At 39.9% G+C, this 26,774-nt stretch overlaps 1 protein-coding gene across 7 annotated transcripts in view; it reads left to right on the forward strand.

Moving 5' to 3' along the window:
- The window catches only part of MAP3K20 (mitogen-activated protein kinase kinase kinase 20), a 169,260-nt gene that overhangs the window by 113,235 nt on the left and 29,251 nt on the right, over positions 1-26,774 (forward strand). For 4 of the 7 annotated variants that reach the window (XM_086358599.1, XM_086358581.1, XM_086358610.1 and 1 more), the window contains 5 exons: positions 7,402-7,537; positions 20,007-20,051; positions 21,801-21,831; positions 21,929-22,068; positions 25,695-25,757. In XM_086358599.1, coding sequence (XP_086214725.1) covers positions 7,402-7,537; positions 20,007-20,051; positions 21,801-21,831; positions 21,929-22,068; positions 25,695-25,757 — 415 coding nt within the window. Of the gene's footprint in view, positions 1-7,401; positions 7,538-11,365; positions 17,143-20,006; positions 20,052-21,800; positions 21,832-21,928; positions 22,069-25,694; positions 25,758-26,774 lie in introns of those variants that run through there. The other 3 variants (XM_086358637.1, XM_086358618.1, XM_086358628.1) reach the window with 1 other exon arrangement.

Here is a 26,774-nt window from a genome sequence, read left to right on the forward strand (position 1 = left end):
TACTTTTTCTGTTGATGGGAGAGGTAGGGAGACTGTAAAAACACTTTTAAAATAAAACTTTCAATGTTATAAATCCTATTACATTTTGTCAAATGTAAACAAACTTAGTAATGGGAGAACTGTATTGTGTGAGGGGAAGAACTAAGCCAGAGATGAGACATTTGAGCCAGGTCACATGATGTACAAATATAAATAGCATGTTTGGGCTCTGACGTTATTTCTCCCTGACTCAGCAGAGATTTCAGTAACTCACCCCTGCTCTTGATAGCTATGGGTAGTAACATGACGCCTCACGCCACCTGCCGGTAGCAAATGAATACTACAGGCACTTTAAAATGACGGAGTTGTTTAGTCCTGTGATCGCACATTTCTTTGGGCTTTCTGTTTGGTGTTTTACAATAACCTTCTTTATTTTTTATTCTTGAAGAATCTCTAGGATCGGTGAGTTAAAATGAATTTTTACTTAGTAGTACAAAAGTAATACTGTTTGCTAGAGTCTAGGTATGACGGACTTTGTTCTGGGCTCAAAAAATTAACAAAACATGTTAGTAATATTTGTTTCCTACAGTAAGAGATCAGCACACATCTAATCAGATCACTTTCCTTAAATCAGTATAAGGAGCTCCTATAACTCTAGGACAAAGGCCAAAAAACAAGATTCACGACACCCTCTGTGCTCTTGCTTTATCTTGAGTATCATTCTATCCTTTAATTTTTGGCTTTGGTCCTTCAACACGTGTCTATTTCTCCCTCATACAGAATCCTTTCAAATGCCGTTTCTTCTGTATAAAATTTATCCCATTTCAGCAGCATACCAGCCCTGATGCCCAAACCCAACTTGGCTCTGATTCATATTGCTTCAGATAGTAGATGAAAACAGCTGTCCTTCAAGCAAGTGTGTCCTGACCCCAGACCCACTGAGGTTCCACTTTATGTGCCCTGAGAGTGTCTCCTTCATACCCTCTATTGAAATTAATAAGTAGTTCTGCAGTCTGTTGTTTAATAATGGCGTGTCTTGCTGGCTAACATGTAAGAGGGTCAGATCATCTCTTCTGTTCATCTCTGTAACTGCAGTATCTAGAACATGTCTTGAACACTGCGGTTGCTCAACAAATACTTGGAGAAGGAAATACCATAGTTCAGTTCAGTTCAGTCACTCAGTCGTGTCCGACTCTTTGCAACCCCATGAATCGCAGCACGCCAGGCCTCCCTGTCCATCACCAACTCCTGGAGTTCACTCAAACATTGTAGTAATAATATTAAAAGACATCGCCATATTACACAAGAGGATAGAAACATGTAAGTTGATTTGTTTGCTTTGATAGATGTGCTTCTTACATTCATTCATTCAGATACTCATTAAACCTTTGCTGGGAAATGATGTTCTTTAGGTAGGGGCTCTGGTGATGAGCAGAAGAGTAACAGTGCACTTGGAATTTAATATTAGATTACTAAATATGAATATACAAATAACTTTTTCATTACTATTTTGATAAATATTATGACAGGACAGTGCTGGATGTCTGAGACTATAAAACCGTGAAATCTAATCTGGTCTGAGGGTTTAATAAAGGTATTCCCTGAGGAACTGCTGTTTGATCTGTTAGCCAAAGGATTAGTAGGATTTTAATACTACTATTAATATCCATGAGCTAGGGAGCCTTTAAAGTATGTCAACACAACCAGAAAATAGGGGAGAAGTTGGTAAGTTTTCTGTATTAAAATGCAAAACCTCCATAAGACCAAAAGCAATACCCACCATCAATAAATTTCCTAGACAAATGCCATACTGTTACAGCTTTTTTTCCTAGTTGATATATCAGTTGTTCTAAAAGTTTCTAGTCTCAGGACTCCATTACACTCTGAAAAAATCATTGAGGACTCCAAAGGGCTTTTGTTTGAATGAGTTACATCTGTCAGTATTTACCACATTCAAAATCAAAACTGAGAAAAAAAGCAATAATTAATCCTGCTTCTGCATTCAGCTTCTGGTGCTGCCCCATGTCAGGAAGCATGTGGAAAAGTCAATACACTTGTAAGAATGAGAGTGGAAGGGTAGATCATGCCTTAATGTTATTCTGAAAATGAGTCTAACTTTTGAAAAGCTCTCATAAGTCCCCAGATTACACTTGGAAAACTACCACTTCTGTCTTTAAAATAACATTTTAATTAAAATATCACACTAAAGGACCTGAAATGGCATTTCGCAAAAAAAGAAGTAAAAGGGTCGATAAACATGTGAAAAGTATTCAACCTCATGTAGCAGCCAAATAAAAGGGAACACAATTTATTCATCAGATTGGCAAAAATTCATATCAAGGAAATACCTGGTGTTGTAAACTTCCTCACTCTTTGCTGGGGGAGAAATACCTTTCTGGAAGAGTTTGACTGCATAGATCAGACACCTCTCCTAAGAAAATAAGTGAGAATGTGTGGACATGGGTTTATCACAGCCTTTAGAACTGTAAAACTGGAAGTGAGCTTCGAGTGAAACAAAATTGATTTGGGTTTTTGTGTGTGTGGTTTTTATGACTTAAAAAATTATGATAGCTCCATACATAAAACAGTCTTGAGTTTTATATACAGGTCTGATAAATGATTTTTTTTTTTTTTTGCTAGGGAAGTGATTTTTATTTTTATTATTTTTTTTAATTTTATTTTATTTTAAAACTTTACATAATTGTATTAGTTTTGCCAAATATCAAAATGAATCGGCCACAGGTATACATGTGTTCCCCATCCTGAACCCTCCTCCCTCCTGCCTCCCCCCACCATCCCTCTGGGTCGTCCCAGTGCACTAGCCCCAAGCATCCAGTATCGTGCATCGAACCTGGACTGGCAACTCGTTTCTTACATGATATTTTACATGTTTCAATGTCATTCTCCCAAATCTTCCCACCCTCTCCCTCTCCCACAGAGTCCATAAGACTGTTCTGATAAATGATTTTAAAATCAATGCTATAGTCCAGTATGTTCAGAATGATTTCATTTATTCTAAAATAAAAAACATATTTACATGTACATATATGTGCACATGGAAAAAAGTAGAAAAAGTTCAATATTATCTTTTTTTCTACAATTACCCTAGATTAGTTGAATAAGAAATATTTTTTAATGCTTCAAGCTAAAAAGATGAGAGAAATAAAATTGGTAATATATTAATGTATTTTAATAAAAGGCAAACAGTTGCCCAGAGGGCTTCCTCATTGACTCTCTTTCAGGAGCTCGTTAATCCTGAGCTGGAGAAGGGATATATATCTTTACCAGAAACACAAAACTACACTTTAAGAGGCAGCAGAGCTATTTTCATTGAATTTGGCAATTGATTAAAACCGTGGGGAATAATAATACTAATGAGTAACAATAATGAACACGGCTATTGTTATTACATTCTTAACCCGATGCTTGTACTTCATTTGGATTATCTTTTTAAATCCACACAGCAACCCTAACTTACATCACAGGTGCAAGAACCAAGACATGGACAGGTGGGGCAACCCGCCTGAGGTCACGCATGTGAGACAGGACCAGTGCTGGAAACCAGGGGGCCGGGCCCCAGGGGCCTGCATGGTCACACTGTGTGGTGCCGGGGGGCCGGGCCCCAGGGGCCTTCATGGTCACACTGTGTGGTGCCGGGGGGCCGGGCCCCAGGGGCCTCCATGGTCACACTGTGTGGTGCTGTCCCCGCCCTTGTGGCCATTGTCAGGCCACCAGCTCGTTAGCGTGCAGCGTCCACTTGACTGATTCCCGTTTAACGACGAGAAGCGTCACAGGGCATGATGGGCTTAGGTGATGACTAAGGGGAAACAACGACCCCACTCAGTGTGCCAAGGGTTGAAAAGAAGAAAATGTTTCTTCAGGTCACCTGGACATTTCAACGGACTGCTCCTCTCCTTCCTCTGACTTCTATTTGGTGCCTGAAACCGTGCGTCTAGGGTCCAAAGTATGTGTAGGAAGTTACGAGTCTCAGTGAAGTTGGACTCCTGTCCTGCTCTGGTGTTTCTGGCAAATTCTTGTTTGCTAATGGAGCTTCCTCTACGCCTAAACCAGTTGAAACATTGAGTCTTAGAAAATTAAATGATTATTCTGAAAATTCTTTTTAAGACTAGGTTATTAAAAACCACATCAACTATGCCCTTTCCTTTAACCTAATACATGATAGGAAAGAAATCTAGTGTCTAGTGAGCCTTTCCTGTTCATCACATGTTCCTCTTGTTTCTCCTCCTATGATTAGCAACAGTGGCCACCAACATAAGGACAGAAAGCGTGGTCCTCTTGGTCACGTTTTCAGTTCTCATTGCCCCGTGTGATTGTCTGCACGCCTGCGGTCACCTGCACTGAATGAGCTCCGTGGTGCTTGGTAGACAGTTCAGGTCCCTGTCTCTTAGCAAAACACTCTGGTGCCTGCACTCTTCCTCAGTGATCAAAATACTCACTCTAGCACACCTTCATGAAAACAAAATGCAGGGATTTCCTTGATGGTCCAATTGCTAAGACTCCGAGCTCCCAATGCAGGGGGCCTGGGTTCCATCCCTGGTGAGGGAACTAGATCCCACATGCCCCAACTAAGATCTGGCACAGCCAAATATTTTCTTAAAAAACACAAAGATTTTAATCATTTAATATATAACACTAAACGTAATTCAGTTCAGTTCAGTCGCTCAGTCATGTCCGACTCTTTGCGACCCCATGAATCGCAGCACGTATCTATTTATCTTGTAATGTATATAATATAGCTGCTTTTATGAATTGATCTTTTATTTCAAAGTAAGTTTCTATTAAAAGAAGATAATTATAGTTCATTGCCTGTTTCTGACAGAGGGAAAACTGATACTGGTTGAAGTCAACCTTAGTTGGATTCGGTTTAAGAGAAAAACCATAATTTCCATCAACTTGAAACATACAAACTTTATTTTCAGAACAGAGAGATTATATAAGTGCATCAACCAAAGCATTTGATGCAAAACAATACATCAAGAAAAACAGAGGGGACAGCCAGAGGAGCAGCTGTTTTGTGTTGCCCTCCGGATTAGGGTTACATCTCTTATGGCATAAGATCGTTGCTGTCAGGATCCTGGGGTTTCTGGGAAAGCCGTGTATGGGAGCTGACCCTGAAGACACAGACTGAGGAGGCCTACTTATTCAGTGTTTTTCTGCAGCAGCTCTCAGCTTACGTAGCTTACTTAACTGTTGATCTGTTTTCCAGAAGGGCTCAAAATCAGAGTGGGCTCCCAGAACTGTAACTTGAGATGAATCCTAGGCTTAACTTACAAGTGAAATCAAATGTGCTGGCCATTTTACCCTCTTTAGAAAGGACATCAGTGAGCTCAGCCCTCCTGGCAGCAGCCAGGCCCCTGCCATCTCCCAGAGCCCTGTGTGCCCAGCTCTGCGCCGCCTTTCTCATCCTCTCATTTACTGAAGATGGCTCATTCTTTCTTTCCTTTTTGTTGCTTAAGTTTAACCTAAGATCTTCTACACTGAGTTTTTTTTTTTTTTTTTCTCAGTCCTCCATTTGAAAAATAAAAACATTTATGAATGGGCATAATATTATGTCTGAAATACAAAATAAAATTTGGATTTTATGATACAGTCATAATTCTGAAAGATTGTCGATTTGCTGCCTTTCTTTAGGGACTCTAATGTGACTTACATGGTTTTATAACTTTCAGATGGCACCACTAAAAGGGACAGAGGGTTGACAACAGATGCTTTTACACTTACTTTCCCGGTGTCCCGTGCTCTGCAGACAGCCTGGAAAGTAAAATGTGTGACCCAAGTCCAGATCCACTTCAGCAGCTGTTCCCTGAGTTGGATTTGGTCAATTGATAGCCACACCTTTTTGTTTTCATGTATTTACTTCTCATCTATTCTGATTCTCCCTGGACATAAAAAGGCAGACTTGGGCTGCATACATCTTATTAACTTTGATCTGGGAGCTTCAGACTTCTGTAGTCAAGACCTCAATTGTCAGACCAAATCCCACAGTCTGACATAAAGGTGTGTCTCAGGGCACCTAGAAGCAGCTTTTGGCCCAGCAGCTCCCTCTTCCCAGTCCCTTCCTCATTCTGCGTCCCCCTCTCCCCTTTCCTCCCTCTCCCTGTCCCTCCTTGCTCTCAGTCTCTCATTACTGCTGCTTTTCTCACAAGGTCTGCAGAAACTCACGGGGAAGACCTTCCATAAGTTTAGACCTAAGCACAACAGTAGCCCTGAAGGAGAAAAAACTTACACTGAGCCATCTTACCAGCTTTAACTTGTGTCAAGGACAGGTTTCTATAACTGGACATATTGTTCCAGGTGGTGAGGTGGGTCAGCCCATAGAGTCTGGGAGGGAACTAACTTGCTTTTAAAATTATTAGAGTTAAAATGAACCTTAGAGTCATCTGATCCAGGATTTCTCACACTTGCCTGATTGTAAAAACACACTCATATCAAATAATGGCAATTCCTAGGCCCTACCCAGCCCTACTCAGTCATGAGCTCTGAGGAAGGGTCTTAGGAATCTATGTTATGTGGTATGTTTTGCTCAGACAATTATTAGGATCAGGCAGGTTGGGGAGTCCTGATAAAAGGTAACCACCACCCCATACAGCTGACGAAACTGAGTCAGGTTAATCTGTAGATTGCTGGCATTACTCAGCCAGTGAATAGGCTAAGGTGAATTTACTAGTGAGGTGACAGTGATCATCTAACCAGAGTGTCATTTTCCCATCTCTCTCTATGCAAAATTAATACCTGTTCCTTGGGGCTGTAATGAATATAAGATGAGCTGATATACAGTAGAGCCAGAGGACCATGAGCATTTATTAAATGGCCAAACCAGGACACCAGTTCCATGGCTCAGGCCCCAGACAGTGGTTCTTCACTGCTTTGAGAAAATATTCCAAACTTATGTTTCCCAGCTAGTTTATATGTTGATTTTGAAGGATATGAAAGATGTCCTATTCTTTGCTAGTGTGTTGTTGTTTAGTCACTAAGTCGTGTTCAACTCTTTGTGACCCCGTGAACTTCAGCGCTCTAGGCTTCCTTGTCCTTCACTGTTTCCCAGAGTTTGCTCAAACTCATGTCCATTGAGTCAGTGATGCCATCCAACCATCTCCTCCTCTGCCACCCCCTTCTCCTCTTGCCCTCAGTCTTTCCCAGCATCAGGGTCTTTTCCAATGAGTTGGCTTTTTGCATCAGCCGGCCCAAGTATTGGAACTCAGCTTCAGCATCAGTCCTTCCCATGAACATTCAGGGTTGATTTCCTTTAGGATGCACTGGGTGGATCTCCTCGCTGTTTACTGTTTGGTTTCACAGCACAGGTTTTAGCCTTTTCCTTTGATTAAGCATTGTGGTGGACCCCTCAGCACATAACACCTCTTGAGCAAAGTTGAGATTTAAACCAGTCATGTCCTCCTGCAGGTGTGAAATTGAAGCAACTCTTGAGAGACTGAAGAAACTAGAACGTGACCTCAGCTTTAAAGAGCAGGAGCTCAAAGAACGAGAAAGACGGCTAAAGATGTGGGAGCAAAAGCTGACAGAGCAGTCCAACACCCCGGTGAGTGCTCCCCGCAGGGCTCGCTGACACCTCGCCCCTCCCCCGCTCAGGAGATGGCTGAGCATGGCAGCATGGCGCCACCTCCCCTGCCGCCGCCTCACTTGCTGCCTCATGCCTGTAATGGAAGGACCTGCATTTATACTTGAGCGGTGCTTCTTGTCTCTTTTCCATTAACAAAATTCCAGACATTTAGAAGAAAAGCTTATCCTGTTTCTGGCTCTTTCCCTGAGAACTGTTACTCTGTCAGTGTGTTTGTATGTTAGAATTACAAAAATAAAATTCAGTGTATTTTTGCACCATCTGCAGTGTATTTTGCACCATCAGGTCCCCAGAGCCTGGGCCTCGAGGCATTAACTCTTTAGAGTGAGTCTATCAGTAATTCATAAACACTACACCAAGGCAGTTAGCTGTCCGAGAAAGTCATTGATATGTCAGAACTTAACCAGTTTTCCTTCTAAAAGCTAACTTAATGATCTATAAATGACGAGTATTACTATTCCTTACTCAATGTAGGGTCATGATCATGGGCAGCAAAAAAGTGGGAAAATAGTTCTCTCAGGACAAGCTTCAAGTATTTACTCTGCCAAGAAATATCTTGGTTTTTTCCAAATCTTGTATTTGGATTAAGATAAAAATTCTTAAGAACTTCATTGTTTATACACTTAACTTGAGCTTATTTGTTGACATGATAAAGTCTAGTCAAATTTCACCATTCTTTCCTGTTTTATTTTTTCATTACTAAAAAATAAAAATTCTGTATTGCAAAAATATGACATTCAAATAAAAACAAACTACAAATTCATAAAATTAAACATTTAAGACAGAAATATAGAGAGCTCACAGAAATAACTTAAAAAAAAAAACCTAGGAGACCAACAGAAGCATGGGGAAAGACTGTAGGTACATAATTCACAAAAGAAGAGGTACATCTAGCTAATAAACATAAGAAAAGTCACTCTAGAAAACAAGGAGAACATGCATCCCTATTTTAAATAATTTATTATTTAAAGAATTAAGTATAAATTTATCATTGGCTTTTCCAAGGTTTTAAATGGGCGATATATGTCCACCTTAAGATCACAAGAAATAATGATTAAAAGTACACTTGTTATATATTTTAAATTCATGTTTGATAGTTACTTTGGCAATTATACCCCCCAAATACTTAAATGTCCTTCGATTTGTGATCTTCAAAAAACTTTCCTATTTTTAAAAGTCTTAATCTCCATTAAGCAGCCAGTGCCCAACTGCAAAGTATTTAACAGTGTCTAAAGAATAAAATAGTTTGCCTCTTTTTCCGATTTATGTGGAGAAAGAACCTGATATCCAAAAAAGGAAACTACAGTGAAATTAAATGTTTATTATCAGATTTAGCTTTTTAAAAAATGACTTTGGTTATCCAGGGAATCCCAAAGTAAGGAACTGTGTAACAAGTAAACTTACTTGTCATGCATAACTGTCTTGTGGTATTAAAACAGTACCACATTTTGTAAATTCAGTGAATTTTATCTTGGCTTTCAAGAAAGAAATTAAGGAAAGCTTCCTGTTAGGGTTGAACTGGCAGACTCAGAAAGCATTGTGCTAAGGATCTGCAAGGGAACATTACTTCTCCCAGAACTGATGAGAAGCAAAAATTATGGCCACCTTCTGAAGAGAGTTGTGGGGGCTTTTAAGTACATTGAAATCTTAAGCTATAAAGCGCTGCATGGCTTGACTCTTTCTAAATGTAGCATTGTAAGAAAAAAAAAAACTTTAAAGGACCGCTTAAAGTATGCGTTAGAATCTCTCTTTGGTTTACGGGCATTAGTTTTGCTAAGAAATTATGGGCTGCCTTGCACACATTATTGCTATTAGTAATGCCGCTGTGTAATAAATCACGAAGCACTGAGTGCACAGTAGGCTGCATGCTTGTGTTTTACCTGCAGACAACTTTCCGTGAAGGAGCAGCTCTGAGGGCTGCCGTCTAACAATGGGCAGCGTGCAGCACAATCTCAATGAGAGTTCCTCCCTTTTTTTTTTTTTAACCTATGAGGCTAAGTTTTCTTTCTGTACAACACTTGCTTTTAATGTCTCTTTTGCTTGGAGCTGGTATTTCTGAAGGAAAGAAGGTTTGTGCTCACGTATTTTATAAGTAGGTTTTTTCTTTTATCCTCACATCAGTTTCTAGTTGACTTTAAATGAGGTTTCTGAGAGATGGATAAAATAAACCTTTTTAAAAGGAAGTGGCTGGAGACTCAGTAGCTAAGACTGTGTAGCCTCATTTTATAACTTGATATTTAAGTAACATCATAAAAAATGTATTATTATATTTATTTCAAGGAAGAACAGTCTTCTCTTTCCTGAAATTAAAACATTAGTTAAAGATATTTGGGAAGATGGATTCTCCATACACAGATATAAACAATGTTTATTTTTAACAATTCTTGTAGCTTGGTATAGAAATTGTACTTCTTTTAAAAATAAAACTTATTTGAGAGGCATTTTTTGAGATCTTAACATAATGTGAGGAAGGACCTATGAAATAATAAAGTAGATAAGCAACAAAGAGATCCTGAGAGCGTGTAACAATTGAAAAAAATTTGAGAGGCTGGGAAATTTGACTGCAAGGAAAGGAATAGCCTGTTTCTGGTCTTAAAGGATTTAAAACAATTTATTCTATGTAGCTGCTGATTTTTAGCTGAATTATGTGACGTTCTTATTGAACTAATAACTATTGAGGTCTTTTCCTAATGATGTTAAGATAATTTTTTAATAGAATTCAATTCCAACTTTAATTTAAAAATTAGGAAATTGGCCCTAAAAAGTACCTTTACTTACAGCATGTTAAGATCATCCCAGAGTTAGATTATTTGTACTTTATCGTAAATTTACCCTTATTTACACAGCATCAAAAATATGTCTTAATTTGCTTCTTTCTCAAAAGAAGAGGCAGTCACTCTTTCTGAGCCTAACAGTTCTACCCCTGGAATGTGTATGAATGACATTTATGGAAGTATGTTGGCTGTTTAAAATAATTATGTACGATTGAAAATGTCTGTGTCCATTATGAGAAGAATTCCTAGAAAAAAATTCTGCTAAAAGAAGGAAACTTGTAGAGACAGAGACCAAGGTGACAATCTCAATTAATACTAGTTTCCTGTCCTCCCAATTTTCAGATATTTACACACTTGTTTATACTTAGATGTCATAGATTATCTAAAATTTGTTTATAAGTGAATTATTTCATAAATTGGATAACTAGTATTATATATCTGCCTGTATTAAATAATAGAGAAAAGAGAATTCTAGACTGCTTTCTAGTACATAGACACTTAATCAAGCTAAAAAGATAGCTAATGACCCAAATCCCCCTAGAACTGTATTGACTACTGAACTGTTTTTATGCTTCCTCTAAGCTTTTCTTCTTTGGTACAGAGTTTCTTGTTTGTTTTGTTTTTTATTACTCAAGATTAATCTCTACTTAATTTCTTCATTAATATAATAGTTAACTTTTTCCATATGAATTTGGGAAAAATTAAGAGAAATTCTAAAAACTACTTCGTTTTTGCAAAATGAGGGTTTAAAACTTACACGTTCCTCCCTATTTGAAAATTTGGCTTGCTGTAGTGCTTTGCAAACTTTGATGTGATCTACTCTGTCATTTATAAATCATGATAAACACGCCGCAGCCAAACCTGCCATTAATAAATCCTCAAATAATCCCCTACATTCATTTCACTAATCATTTACTTTCTGTGCAGCACCCATTAATTTTGTGGTATCTGTTCCCTTGATATAAATTGGTCCTAATTTCTCTTTTTACTTCTGTCCTTTCTTCCCTCGTGATAGCTTCTCTTGCCTCTTGCTGCAAGAATGTCTGAGGAGTCTTACTTTGAATCTAAGACAGAGGAGTCAAACAGTGCAGAGATGTCATGTCAGATCACAGCAGCAAGTAACGGGGAGGGCCATGGCATGAACCAAAGTCTGCAGGCCATGATGCTGATGGGCTTTGGGGATATCTTCTCAATGAACAAAGCAGGAGCTGTGCTGCATTCTGGGATGCAGATAAACATGCAAGCCAAGCAGAATTCTTCCAAAACCACATCTAAGAGAAGGGGGAAGAAGGTCAACATGGCCCTGGGGTTCAGTGATTTTGACTTGTCAGAAGGTGACGATGATGATGATGATGACGGTGATGAGGAGGATAATGACATGGATAATAATAGTGAATGAAAGCAGAAAGCAAAGTAATGAAACGGAAAATGTCGGGAAAACAAAAGAAACGTGTTATCTCAGTCTGTACAAAACCCAGTAAGGAGGTAGAAAACCAAACACTGCGTTTTTAGGCATATCACATTTAGGTAACTGTCATTTCTTTACAATTTTACTTTTGACTTGTCTTTGCTTACAGGAAAAGGGGGTGGGGAATTAAGCCAAAAAGGTCTGTTCAATGAATCAGCATATGCGGTGCCTGATTATAGAAACTTGTGATTTTATATGCAATATAGCATTTTTTTAACTAATGACATTCTGGCTTTTTTTTTAATGAATACTTTATAATTTCATTTGATTTATTCAATTGCTTCAAAAAACTTACATTTTGGACAATCACTCTTAACTCCTAATCCTCCTCTGACACTTGATTTTCTTGTGGCATACTACATTTTTTTCCCTTATGGAAATACACAGTACTGTCAGAAATAATTGATAGTGACTGCAAAATCCAACAGTAAAAAAATTGAGATGAAAGGAAGTTGTAACAAGTACTTCTACAGAAATACCTAAGTGCTAAGAATACTGAGAGTGAAACCCAAGAGATGTTCTCAATAGTATGTTTGCAGAAGTACTCTAATTTGAAACCAACATCAGATGTGGTACTTTCATACCGGTACTTGCCCTAGAAGCTTCTTAACAACACACTGTCATCTAAGGCTTAGCTTACACTTTATACAAAGAGAAAGAGAGGATAAGGGATACTTCCAGACAGTGTGAGTGTTACTATGGTGCCATAGGGGGTGTATACATGTGTCTGTTTTCCAGAGGGGTATAAGAATCCTGGATTCTAAATGCATGTAGAGATATTTTAAAGAGGGAACTAAATATTATAAAAAGCTCTCCTTACTTAGTCAAAAGTGCAGAATGAAGGATCCTTTTATAGCAGATATAACCTTCTGGATCTGTCTTTAAAAAAAAAACAAAAAAACAAAACCCTGACTCAGCTATGCTGGTTTTAAAGAGAAGTAAATGTTGATGCTCCTCTGAAAACCTAGCTAGCCAGAGAGATATTTTCAAAATGTTATCACAGATTTGTCAAAGCTTGTTTAAACTATGAAACACTTAAAAAAAAAAACTAAAAAAAATTTGTAGTTATATATATATATATATATATATATATACACACACACACACACACACACACATATACAGAAAGGCAAAAGAACAAAGACTTTTCTTCAGTCTAAATTTGAAAGTAGTGCCATTCATTTGACTACCAAACCAAGGAACTTTGCATCGTTCTTTTTATAGGAGATTTAAGAAAGGATATTATCATAGATATTATCTAACACTATTTCTAAGTATATTTGATCATAAAAAGCCTCCTGGAATTTGAAGCATGACATGTTTCTAATCCCCATTAAGGGTAGGAAAATGTCATAAAATGATCAATATGCTAGGCTTGCTTTATTTGGAGAAGAATTACTAATACACTGTTCTGGGTATGAAATGTGGACCACTCAGTACAGAATAGTGATAAAGAGAAGGATCTAGAATCAGCTTGTGATTCAAAAATTACAGTGCAATCTTGGGCAAATTATTTAACTTGTGTGTCCGTTTGCCCATCTTTAACATGAGAATGATAATAACACCTACTTCAAAGGATTGTTGTGAGGGTTAAATGAAATGGTAGACATAAAGCACTTACCAAGCCCGTGGTAAGTGGTCGGCTAATGTTAGCTACTGTTAGCTGTGTCAGTGAAGAGACACTGGAAAATAAGTGGTCTCTGTAACCTGGAAAATGAAACTATCAGTTTCAAGTAATGTTTGTTAAGTAGGATAAGATGAAAGTTAAAGTGAACAACTTTCAGGAAAGATAAAGCAAACATCTTTAGAATGTAAGCTATGTGAGCGATCCACTCCGACGCCCTTTGAAGACCATGCACGTGGCAAGGTTTCCCTAGTCTGAGGTGTTTTTAGGCCCTGCTACCACCCATAGACCAGGCAAACACAGAAAGAAGCCATAAATGTTTTTCCTAGAAGATGGGGTCCCACACAGCCAATCTGATACACTTCCTGTGTCTATGCAAACTTAGACCCATATACCCACACAGCACAATATAGTGCTGGTGACGAACAGGTGCAAACATAAATAGACGTCCTGTCTGCACTCAGACATAGAGGAGTCCTCCCGGATTCAAGCCAAGCCACTCAAGCAGAAGATCCTGGAGTGGAGCAGAGGGGATGGTTTTCAGCTCTTGCCTTCCCAGCATGCCCTGGGGCTCTGTGACCATGTAATCTGAAGGACAGCCAGAGACCAGGTAGTTCAAAGCCTCTTGTTGCACATCTTCCAGGCCAAGGTAAAGTCATCCATCCCACCAATAGTCTTGAGCCCCTCCTCTGTGCCCCGTGCCATTCTAGGGAACGGCTTGATGAAAATCTTTGCCCTCATACAGCTTACATGCTGGTGAGTGCAGACTGACAACAAACAGAACAAATGCATCGTATAGTAAACATTTAAGTGGACACGGACATGCAGCAGACGAGGAGGAGCCGACTCATAAGGGAGTTTTCCGGACTTGCAAGTGGGTCAGGAAGGGCCTCACTGATTATGGAATCTCTGTGGGTGGATTTGGGGATCTCTGTACCTCTGTAGGAATGTAGACCTTGCCTCTCATTTGAGACTAACCAGCAACAAATGTAGAATGTATGAAATGAATGGGATGGACTTTTTAAATTTACACCTTTAAAAGGTATAGCAATTAGATCTATTGTGATTATACATAAGATTTTCTTGCATTAATAAAAGCAGCCAAATAGGGCCAAAAGAGAAGGATAATAACTCAGCCATAGGTTTACCATCAATCAGGAAATACTTCTCTAATCTCTCAACTGTGCCATTTCCCTCATCAATATTCCAGAGATGGTCATAGCTCAATAATCTACCATCAAGAAACTACAAAGATTCCAGATATAGAAGAATTGATACCCTCAGGGATAAGCTTGAAATCTTCTAACCTAACACTGAACTATAGATAATTACTGTATAGCACTGGCTACTTTACTTTTTGTTCCAAATCAGTGTCCTTTCTAGGGTTTTGAACATTCCTTCAATCTGTATCATATAAACAGAATCTTAAAGTGACCTCATTCAATCTATGAAGATGATTTAGAAGACTTTAAACTCTATTATTGGCCCTATTAATTTTAAAAAGAAATGTTTATTAGTCATTAGTCATCTTCATTTCGAATGAAGATGTTAATTATACAGCTTTTAATTTACCTTTCAGATCAGTTTTTTAAATGGTAAATTATTGGTGTTAGAATTATTTCCAAATACTTGACTTACAAAAATGTACATTTATAAAGAGAATCTGAGTTAAAGAAACAGAATATAAAATAGGTAACTAATAAAAACCTACTGTATAGCACTGGGAACTCTGCTCAACAGTCTATAATGACCTATATAGAAGGAAAGACTCTAGAAAAAGAATGGATACATGTATAACTGATTCACTTTACTGTACAGCAGAAACTAACACAGCATTATAAATCAACTATACTCCAATAGAAATCAACTGGAAAAAAAAAAAGAGAGAGAAATATGAAGATTCACAATTAGAGTTGAAACTCCAAATTGTGATAGTAATTATCAGAGCCATACCACTGAAAAATGTAACTACTCTTTTATCTTTTGTTCTTTACTCATAAAGCTAATCATGTAGGATTTGATGACACCATCTCAGTGGTTCTCAACCACGACAGCACTGTCAGCAAATGGTGTTTGGTGATGCTGGGGTATATTTTTGGTTGTCTGGGAGTATATTTAGTGCCCAATGCCCCAATCCTATGTGCCAGGCCCACCCAATAAAACAATTAAATACAAAAAGCCCATGGCATTGTCCCTTCCTTCACCAAGAAACTTAGCTAAACCTGGCAGTTGTAGAGTTCCACATCTCATTTTTTTCCCATAAACATAATTACCCAAGTCAAAAGATGCATTTTCAGAATTACAACTACTTATGCAATCTGAATTTTGTCAATTCATGTCATTTATCTTAAATCCTTTCTTGTGGAAATTGTTTCTTTCCCCTGAAGAATGCTGGTAGAAAGTTTTTATGAAACAGCTAAATTTACTGAGAGAGAGGGGCAAGGTGTTAGTCTCCTGTTACACTGATTTCACAATAAATAAAAAAGAAAAATATCACAGTTCTGCGAAGTAGCCAGGTTAACTTAAAAGGACATGTTTCTTTAACGTTTTTTTTTTTTTTAAAGAAAAATCACATTTTAATATTTTACATAAATACCCAATGGGAAGAGGTTGAAGACACACTTGTTTCTGATGCTCTGGAAATGTTGAGGGCCATTTTATAGCCAGTGATTTTTAATATGCAGTAGATTTGTTAGACTTAAACACCAGCTGGGGAAAATCAAGGAATTGGGGGTGGGGGGAAGGTTTGGGAGAGATCTAAAATGATTTCTCATGGCACTATGATGTACATGATGTTGTTTTTCAGAGGTTCCACTGGAGTGGGAAGAATTCCATGAAAGATCATTTTAAAACTTATTTTGAGTTAAACCTTGATCCTTTTTTTTTTTTCCAATATACTAGACTTTGACACACTGCCTCTTGAGACTAGCAGAATCTACTATTCCATATACATAATAGAGCATACTTTTTCTATAATCAGGTACCTTTTGCTGCTTTGGGATAAGACTGTTTTCCTGTTTAGATTTTAAGCATTGCCAGAGAGAAGAAGCTGTTCTGTTCTTTTGATTGTGGCACAGCCTGATAGCTCTAGCTGCAGCCCCTCTGATGAGGAATGAGTGCCTACCAGGACATCTGGGCAACTAGCTATGTTTCCTCGGACTCCAGCTTAGTTGGCACTCCATTGCCTGTGAGGAGCTTTCTGGCATGTGATTATTTACTTCAGAATTAGAGTTTCAGGCACCTACATTGACTGTTTTATATCGTGTGCAGAATAATAGATCTTTTAATGTCAGATACAATACACTGCACATATTGCTTTTGCACTGTTTTAAAATTTTTGTACTAAATGATAGAAAATATTTATATTCTTTGAGTGTGAGCTTTGAATAGATGGTATTATCACTTTATTGTTTTTTTTTTTTTAACAAAACGTTTTTCTCAAATATTCTATCGCAATGTTATTCTGAGCAAGTCGTATGCCAAAATCTTGTATCATGTTTGTATGGAAGATTAAATTTTACTCTTGTGTGGTAAGACTACTCAGTTATTGAGTTCATTGTTGGAATTTGATATTCCAACACAAAGCCCACTATGTATTCAGAAATCCAAGTTGGTGTCATACATTTCATTTTGATGTGAACTTTTCTTTGCTTTCCTTTGTTTCAAGACTCCATTTTGCAATAAACGTTTTGACAGTAAATCCCTTTGTTATGTGTGGCTGTGTATATCAGAGATTTGTTAGACTGGATTCCCAACATCCTTTGAACGAATCATTGTCACACACATGCCCATGAGTGTGAGCTCTTATCTCCTGAAATCAATTGGAGTGTAAATAATGAAACTGTAAAGTGATGGGGCAGTCACGAGGTAAATGTTTTTTGGGTTTTTTTTTTATCCCCAAAGAGAGACAGAAAGACTTAGAACTCACCCTACAGCAGAAACACTGATATGTTAACAAGGTACAGGAGACATAAAGGAAACGGGAAGCCACTCTGTGGCTGGACATCATTAACTCTTCTTCCCTATCCTGCCAAATTCAAACCATCTTGCAACTGTGCCTGGCTCCACAGCCTTCCTCTCACTGATCTTTGCAAGCAGCGTGCAAGAATCCTACCAGAGCAAGGTCTCACCCTGCATCCAGTGTGTTTCCCTTGGCATCATTTTGATAAGCCTTTCTCAGAGCTCAAGAGAACTCTTCCCCTCTCCTTCTGACATGAAAACCAGAAATGTTGGTTTTGATTAGGTGTTTCACTTACAACCTTTATTCAAGAAATATTTATCAGTTTTGTTCAGCGCAACATTTGGGGATTGTATAAAATCAAAACATTGCATACACACCCACTCCCTGTAAAGCCAGCCTTGATACAAGGACCATCTCTGAGACACAGTCCATTGTTTCTTGAACTGATCAAAGAATTTCCTTGTTTCCCATTTGATCCCGTGATGGGAACAGGGAATGACATGTTTCTGCAGCTATATACAGCTGCCCCGTGAAGAAATAAAACTTGTCATGTGTTTTCTTTGATCGAGTTCTGTTTTCGATCCTATTTCTCAAGTCACTCTCCTTCCTGCATTATTCAAGCAGATGAGCGCATGTGACTACAAACACGAAGTATTTCAGAGGAGGACGGGGCAGCCCTGTAGGAACTGAAGCACATAGGGGTAGTGGAATACATCTGGGGTGGTAGCGCTCTGTACCCTTGCAACTTATCTCTACATCTCTAACTCTATGCATTCAGATTCACTGTAACTAGTGGGCTTTTCAAGTAATTCTGCATAGCCCCCTAGAGTTGGCTGCATTTCCCCTTTATCTTGAGACGTGCACACACTGTGCCTGGAGCTCCAGTCAGGCAAATGTGACATGCCTATCCTTCCTTCCTTCTTCCGCCCCCACTGCAGTGTCCTGCCTCGTTGCTTCTCCTGTCCAGGAGTCACCTCTCTTCTCCTCACCCTGCTGTGCCAGCTCAAGCCACTGTCCCTTCCATCCCCATGTTAGTCTATGAAACATCCTTTTTCCATGGTAGAGTCATAGACCTTGAAGTCTATACCAGAGAATTTAGCTTTGTCGTAAATGCAGCCTTCGATTTTACTCATTCAACAAATTGTTCAACAAAGATTTATCAGGTATTATGTGCCTGGCATTCTGCTGGGCACTGAGGAAACAAAAATGAAGGTGAATTCCTCCAAAAGTAAAATCCATACCTACTTCACCCCCTTAAATTAAAAGCTCCCTGAAAGCCGGGGTATGACTTCCCTAGCAAGGTTTTGAGCATGTGAGTTAAAAATACCTGCAGATTAGAAGCGTTAGTCACCCACCCTCTGATTTTTACATAATCATAAAAGTAACCAAATCCAACTTTTTTATTTCAACTCACCCACACACACAAAATATATTATTTGTAACAGGGGTTAAAAGACACTTTGCCACATTATCTCATGAGCAGTCCAACCCTTCTGACAAGTTAGAGTTAGTTACAAGTAATGGCTGTTGTTGTTCAGTTGCTAAGTTGTGTACAACTCTTTTGTGACCCCATGGACTGTAGCCTGCCAGGCTCCTTTGTCCATGGGATTTACCAGGCAAGAATACTGGAGTGGGTTGCCATTTCCTTCTCCAAGGATCTTCCCAACCCAGAGATTGAATCCACATCTCCTCCACTGGCAGGCGAATTCTTTACCACTGAGCCTCCAGGGATAATAATGGTTAAAGCAAACTAATTCAGGTCACGAGACACAGATTTTTTCCCCCCATTATGTAGGTATTGGCTTAGTCAAAATGTTTATAAGAAGTTATGGAAAAACCCAAACAAACTTTTTGGCCACCTTAATATTTACTACTTAGTCTGTGGCCATGGAACATATATTGAAGCAAGTAGCCCTTTGGCTCTGAAAATGGCCAGGTGGGAGTCCTCCTGAAAAGTTGTCTTTTGTGTTTGTACACTTGCCAGGGAGGGTGGTTACTTTAATTTTAGTTAGAGCAACTCCACAACCTGAGTTCCTTCGGACAGCTCCGATTTCACATGTCCTAATATTTGGTTTTAAAAATATAGTGCAAGTAAGACATTTAGTTCAAACTTTGAAATTCCCCTCTAAAAATAAGCATCTACGACATCTAGTTACCAAGTGGTTGCTTTGGAATTTTCATTAATAAAATCAAATGATCTCCATGTTGACTGAGAATCCCGAAGAAGGCTCTGGTGTCTGACAAACATCAGAAATTCCTCGACTTCCAAGGCCTTCTTGTGGGAGGTAAAACTGCTCAGTGTGCCAACTACCAAGAGAGGAAAATCCCATGATGTGCAGTTCCCCTGTAACAGTTCACCAAGCGCAGTGAATTGTTACTGAGAGGTTGATGCACTCGACTGGCTTCTGTGGGCACCATCCTTAGAACCCTGAGAAGTTCCTCTTAACAGGCAGGAAAATTGGTTTCCGTTCAACATAACCTACAGAGAGAACCAAGCCAGAGCATCAGCCCAGAGCTAAAATATTGAAAAGAGGGGATAAGCCAAAAAGACAATGATAATATTCCTTTTTTTTTTTCCCATTTCATTCATATTTCCCATGCAGCTGCTGCCTTCCTTTGAGATTGGTGCTTGGACAGAAGATGACGTGGTAAGCTGCTTCTGTTAATGCCTCCTTCAACCTGTGCAGGGAGTTCATGACTAGGTCCGCAAGTTAAAAATGCAGGTAGAGGGGTCTGGGCCTTAGGAAAGTCTAAATAGGAGAAGTTGACAAATTCCATGTTTTTCTATTTTTAAGGCAGTAGTGATTTAAAGTAAGGCCTCGAGCAAAGCAAGTATCTCATCAAATCTTACAAGAGGATTCCACCTCCCTATTTGCTCTGAAAGGTATTCCAGAATGCAGTAATGAATCCCAGTTAAAGGGGCTTCCCAGGATACCAAAGGAACATACCAGGAAAAAAAGTGATCTTAAGTTTTCCCAGAAGATCAGGGTTGGACTTGATTTGGAAAGATTTGGTAAAGGCAGTGCCTTAGCCCTGTTCATTTTGCCATCTTTACTCTGACCTTCCCAAGAAGGAACAGACCTGAGTTCACAGATATTTCTCCACAGCTGGAGCCAGACAAGCCCCGTGTTTGGCAGAGGATGTGGAGAGACTGTTTAAATCCAAAGGAAATCCCTACACCCTACACTCTGAGTAGACACTCTGAGGATCAAGCCTCCTTAGCCTGTTGTATCTCTGCAGCTTGTTTCCTTGGTGAAAAACAGGGCTAAGAATTCTTGGTCAGAGACCTCAGGGGTTTATGTCTGTCCAGGTTCAACTTATAAGTTCAGGGTTTTGTTAAATGAAAAGTGGGGAAAAACCTTGTATGCCAACCTTAGCAGGCCCACACCCCAGGAAACAGACTTGGTACCCCAAGATTAACTTGTTACTAGAAACTCTTGGGAAGGTCTCTGGAAGGTTTACCAGACTCAGTCTGGTTTTGGGGCTGGGCACATCCCTTCCTGCCCTTGGTCTTCTGCTGAAGTGATGCTACTTTCAGATGAGCTCATCTCTGTGGCTTCCATGGGGAGAAGACGCTGGCACCCGCTGCCTCTACTTCCCGTTCCCTGAGCCCCCAGGGATTCTAAATTTCCTGCCAGCCCTGCTTAACGAGAGAGGACTTAGGATCTCCTCTGTTCACAGACCTGGATATAATGCCTTCATCCCCTGATGCCAAGTTGGCCCGTCTCATTTGATAAGAAATGTTTTCAAAGGCACTGAACTCCAACAGCTATTTTTAGTCTTTGCTCTGAGGTCGAGTGGTTTTCAAACCATTTAAATAAAATTCCAGGGTCAAGGGCTCCCTAGAGAACTGGGTCTGGCCCCACCATTCTGTCTGCCTTTGCCTGGGTAGGGTGAGGGGCTACGCGTGCCAAATGAACCTCATTCTGTGTAGAAAGCTCCTTGCTTTAACGTGTCTTGGGCCACAAAGCTACTTCATGACCAGGCCTAGAACAGAGGATGCATATATTCCATTTTTGTGTCCACTGCCATGTGGTCCCTGTTTTTCTTATAATTCCTGGGTAAACCAGTGACCTTGAACACCCCAGTGGACCACTGGCACATGAATGGAAAAGGCATTATAAGTAAGAATCTTCTCAAAAGGATTTTTAAATGTGTTTCAAATAAGTAGTAAAACCAGTAGTCCTCCAAGGGCCCAAGATCCCCAAAGGGAGGGATATCTCCAGTTTGAAAACGTGAAGCTTTAAAACAATGAAGAGCAAGTCTTCAGTTTTCCCTTTGTGGCTGAGCAAGAATTAAACATATTTTACCCATTAAACAACTGTGTGTCTTACTGTTAAGTCTGGCCACTGACCATGAATGAATCTGCAAAACCGTGTGTGTCTTCTCTTCCACAGTATTTTTGGGTTCAGCAGCTCGTCAGAAAAGGCAAGTGGAATAACTTACCTTCTTAATTCATGGAGTTAACTTTGCTGGGGACGTGATTGAGTCTAATTTTATTCTGCCTTCTAATCGCTCCCTTCAGGTGACTCTTCAGCAGAGATGAGTGTGTATGCAAGCTTGTTTAAGGAAAACAACATTACAGGAAAGCGACTGCTGCTTCTCGAGGAAGAAGACTTGAAAGACATGGGCATCATCTCCAAGGGGCACATCATCCATTTAAAGGTACCTCAGAAAGGAAGGCTGTTCCGTCAGCAAATGTCTACTGAGCGCTTACTATGGAGCGGGTCATGTGTCGTGTTAGGGGCTGAGCTGATGCTCACAGCGCCGTACTTCATACTGTTGAGCATTAGCTGCTGCCCCCTGGGACCCCTACTTCCTCCACATAATCCCCACACGAAAGGGCTGGACTTTGGGTCCAGCAGAAGTCACCTGGATACACCTGCATAGCTCCCCGTGTCCTCAGGATGTCCTTGGTCTAGTGGAGAAGACAGGTATTGATCGTGCAAAAATGATTAACATGACAGCTTTAAGAAAGGCCACAAAGGAGAGGTGAGGCTGGGCTGAGGAATGGCTTCTGTGAAGGAGTTACGAAGGAATTGAGAGCTGAAGAACCAGGAGGTGTTGAGCAGGTGAAGGACACGGGGAGGAGGTGTTCTGGGAACAAGGCACCGCCTGTGGAGAGACCTCGGTGTGGGAGGAAGCGTCATGCACACTACGGCCGTGTGCGCAGGCAGAGCTGCCAGCCCCAGGCAGTAGTAGGAGGCGACTTCCTTCGAGGCCAGACTGGATATCCATTAGGGACCCCAGCAATGCCAGAGCATGCCTGTAGACTGAGTGAAGCTTGAACCACCACAGCATCTAAAGCCATGGGAATTGTGTGTTCAGTCTGCAATCTCGCAAATTTTGGCCAAACAGACACCACTATATGTATATTCTTATCCCTTATCTTCTCGGGAAATCCTAACACTTCCCCCAAAAACTTCAGTTTTGAACCCTTTCAAGGCTAAACCTCTGTTTTTGTTTTGCTTTTTTTTTTTTTTTTGTAGTTTAACAACCAGATCTGGTTTTTTGTTTCTTTGTTATGTTTTGCTTTTTAGTTACTCAAACCAAACCACGCTTGCTTGCATCTGTGTGCACCTTGTTATTAATCAGAAGTGTGTTTCAAGAGAGATCTTATGAGGAAATCAAATTTGCTCTCCAGACCACCTCAACCCCAGTGTCAGTGGGTGGAGGGGTAGGCACGAGTTAGAAAGAAGAGAGATAGAATAAAGAAGGAAATGTTGAAAAAGCAACTTCTTATCCAAATCCACATAGTGACAAAGGCTCTACCAACATGCCAACAACCATTCCCTTTTCCTCAATTGGGGCTACTGATACCGGGCTTTCCAGGGAAATCTTCCCTGAGGTCCAAAGAGAACACATCCACTCCTACCCTATGGGCCCTGGATCCATATAAAGATATCCTTACAGCCCCTCAGCACCCTTTGGATGAGGGCTTAGCCTTAACCTATCATCTGCTCCCTCTGAGAAGATGGACAGGAAACCTCATACACACACATACACCTCAAATGCTGGTAAATAATTTAATCTCAACCTATGACTGTGGGCAAATCCATCCTGAAAAGCAACGCTGGCTTAGATGGCCCACAGTAGGAAATATTCTTTTCACTCATACAGAAAGAGGAGTTTCAGGGTTCAAAGAGAGAGATCTGGTCAATCTTGTCCTATTTAGCAGATGCCAAAAAGAAGCTCCCAACTCCCCTTTGCCTCTCTTGCAGCCACAGTGATTTCAATATTCCTAGACCCAGCCTAGGACAGTCTAAGTTTCTCTCCATGCTGGTTGGTATCATTAAAGCAAGCAATGTCCAGACTTACTAATTATTGTTCAACAAATACAGTGGATACCTGCTAATCAGAGTCCTGGGCCTGTGAATAAACAAAGACTCCTGCCCTTAAGAAATTTACATCCCAGAAAAGAGATAAAACATGTACATACAGCTTCTTTTAATTCGGAGTCTTGGCAGTTGGGAGTAGAGTGTCTGTCCTGAGTTTCAAAGGAAGGGTGTGACCAGCATCTGCGGGGACTGGAGACACCCTTCAAGCTCCTGGAAGAGTCTGCTTGTGCATAGAAAGACAGTCAGTCCCCAGAGGTGGGGGTCTCAAAAGTCAGGTTTGCAGACCCTCCACCTCTGCCAAAGCCAGGGCCATGTTAACAGTGGCTGTCCCAGGGGTGGGGAAGGGTTGGGGGTGCTCAGCCCACAGATGATACTCTCTTAATCTCAGCTGGGGTCCCAGGCACTTCTGACAAATAAGCTTATATGAGAGGGAAAGAATAAGGGGAAAGGATCATGGAAACAGACCTTTCCATGGGAGGTCTGGGAGCATCCTGCATATATTCTTTTTAAAAAAAGAAAAAAAAAAGATTATTTTCCATTACGGTTTATCTTAGGATATTGAATACAGTTCTCTGTGCTATACAGTCAGACCTTGTTGTTTATCCATTCTACGTACAATAGCTTACATCTGCTAACTCCAACCTCCCACCCAACCTCCACCCCCTTGGCAACCACCAGTCTGTTCCCTATGTCTGTGATTCTGCTTCTGTTTTCATAGAGAGGTTCATTGGTATCATATTTTAGATTCCATGTATATTGGGTTGACCAAAAATTTAGTTTGGTTAGCGAATACATTATTCAATAAAGTCTTGGTGAAAATGAAAAATGTCTTTTATTTTTACTTAAAACTGAATGAACTTTTTGGCCAAGCCAATGCAGAAAGGGATATATTGCCTATACTCTTGAGGCAATGAAGATAAAGAAAGGATCCTTCAAGTTGGGCCATTCGGGATGGGATACCACAAAGGGACCTCCAGCCTGGAGGAGCCCACCTACTCCTTGTCAGAGCGCTCTACACACACACACACACACACACACACACACACACACACACCACCCCACGCCTCCGATCCTGAGGGTGAGAAAGTGCCCTCCATGCTCCGCTCTCCCACTGAGGCAGGCAGGGCATTTGGTAAACCTTCTAGGTGAGTGAGCCTCTCAGCCCACAGATTGTAGATCATAAAACTGGAAAGTGGACGGTCTGCCCACTACCCTTTCGCTATTTGATTGTCCTGTTCAGCATGTCTTGGCTCCCACCTCATTGAGCCTGGAAGCCTGTGTAGAAAGAATAAAGCCAAACATCCAATAAGTGCTGATTACATTGTCAGGTGTAAACGGCTTTCATTTCACTTTAAAAAATGCATCTCATTTTTCTCACATTGGTACTTTTTTTACTCTCTATGTGATATGTTTGGTTCACAGAAAAGCTGGATTATACCTGATGAGTATGAAAAAGAATCATAATTTAAATTGTCCTCCTTTAAGAGTTCTTTGTGCTCCATTGGGGGACAGAGCTTTGGACACAAATCCATAGAAAAGCCCACACAGGGCAGTAAACCCTTCAGTGATGTTTCAGCCCTAAAGGGAGCCTCTGGTGATATATTCGTGTTCTTTGTTGTTTTTCCCACAGTTACTTGGGGTGATGACTGCATTCTGTACCCTAGAATATTAACTTGTTACTACTGTACTCTACCAGTGTTTGAAGAAAGCTTTTACTTATTTTTCTACTCTGAGATTTAACATCTTTAAAATATCTTCCTGTTCCATTCAATAATTATAAAACTACCTATAATACTTTGAACAATCAGGTTTATTCTCAATAGATGTTGGATATTAACATCCCCAAGGCATTTTGTGGAATACATAAATAAAGAATGCCTTTATATGTGCACAATAATTTTAATCCTTTCTTGGCATTATCAGATCATTAATAATTTTTTTTTTTTTTTACAGTCAGCCATTGAGAAATTAACCCACGATTACCTAAACTTGTTTCACTTCCCACCACTGATTAAGGTAAGTACGGTTTTTCTTACTGAGAATATGCAACTTTTATTGACATACGCACCTGCCACATCCACACCTAAATTTGCCAACGTCGGGAACTACTGTTTGAAGTGAAATTTAATCATATCTGTCCAACAAAAGGCCCTTTGAGCAAAGCTTAGGATGTGCATATATTGAATACCCTTGTTCCCTGCAAGTTGAAATATTAACAATACAGTCATGATAAGAACAACACATGTCACCTTAGTAGCTTGGGGACATAAGGGCTAACATTGCAGGTGAGGCCTTCTGGCCTCCCACCTGGCTCTGCAGAACTTTGTCCAACATGGAAGCTGCTGAAGGAATTCACATGCTAAGCTCTGGATGACTACTTGCATTGAGGGGTAGGAGTTTTATTGTTTGAATAACATATTAGTATTAATATATTTAACATTCATGCGTGCTAAGTCACTTCAGTTGTATCTGATTCTTTGTGACCCCATGGACTGTATCCCACCAGGCTCCTCTGTTCTTGGGATTCTCCAGACAAGAATACTGGAGTAGGTTGCCATGCCCTCTTCCAGGGGATCTTCCCAACCCAGGGATCGAAACTGCATCTCTTTTTTTTTTTTTGAAACTGCATCTCTTATGTCTCCTTCCTTAGTAGGCGGGTTCTTTACCACTAGCATCACCTGGGAAGCCACATATTTAACATATTATATTTTAAATATTGTCTAAAGGTATTGGCATAGTTTGTTATAAAATTAGTAGATACTTGCAGGAAGTACACAGAACTCTTCTCATTGACTAACCATTCCAGTTTTCCATCTCTGAGCCCTCAAATGTTCATTTTGTTCCTCTGCTTGCCCTCCATCTGCAGATACTCTAGGAACTGCATTCTTCTTTGGGAATAGGGTGTAAATATCTTGAGTGTTGTGAAACTTTCAAGGTGAAGGGACAAAGTACGTTTCTAGGCAAAAACTGCAAGATAGAAACAAGATGCATTATGAAAAATGTAAGATGCTGGCATTCAGTTTGTAGTACATG

Source organism: Bos grunniens, chromosome 2 (assembly GCF_055505025.1).
Source record: "Bos grunniens cultivar Pamir isolate PY7600 chromosome 2, Bosgru_T2T1.0, whole genome shotgun sequence".
NCBI classification, from domain to species: domain Eukaryota; kingdom Metazoa; phylum Chordata; class Mammalia; order Artiodactyla; family Bovidae; genus Bos; species Bos grunniens.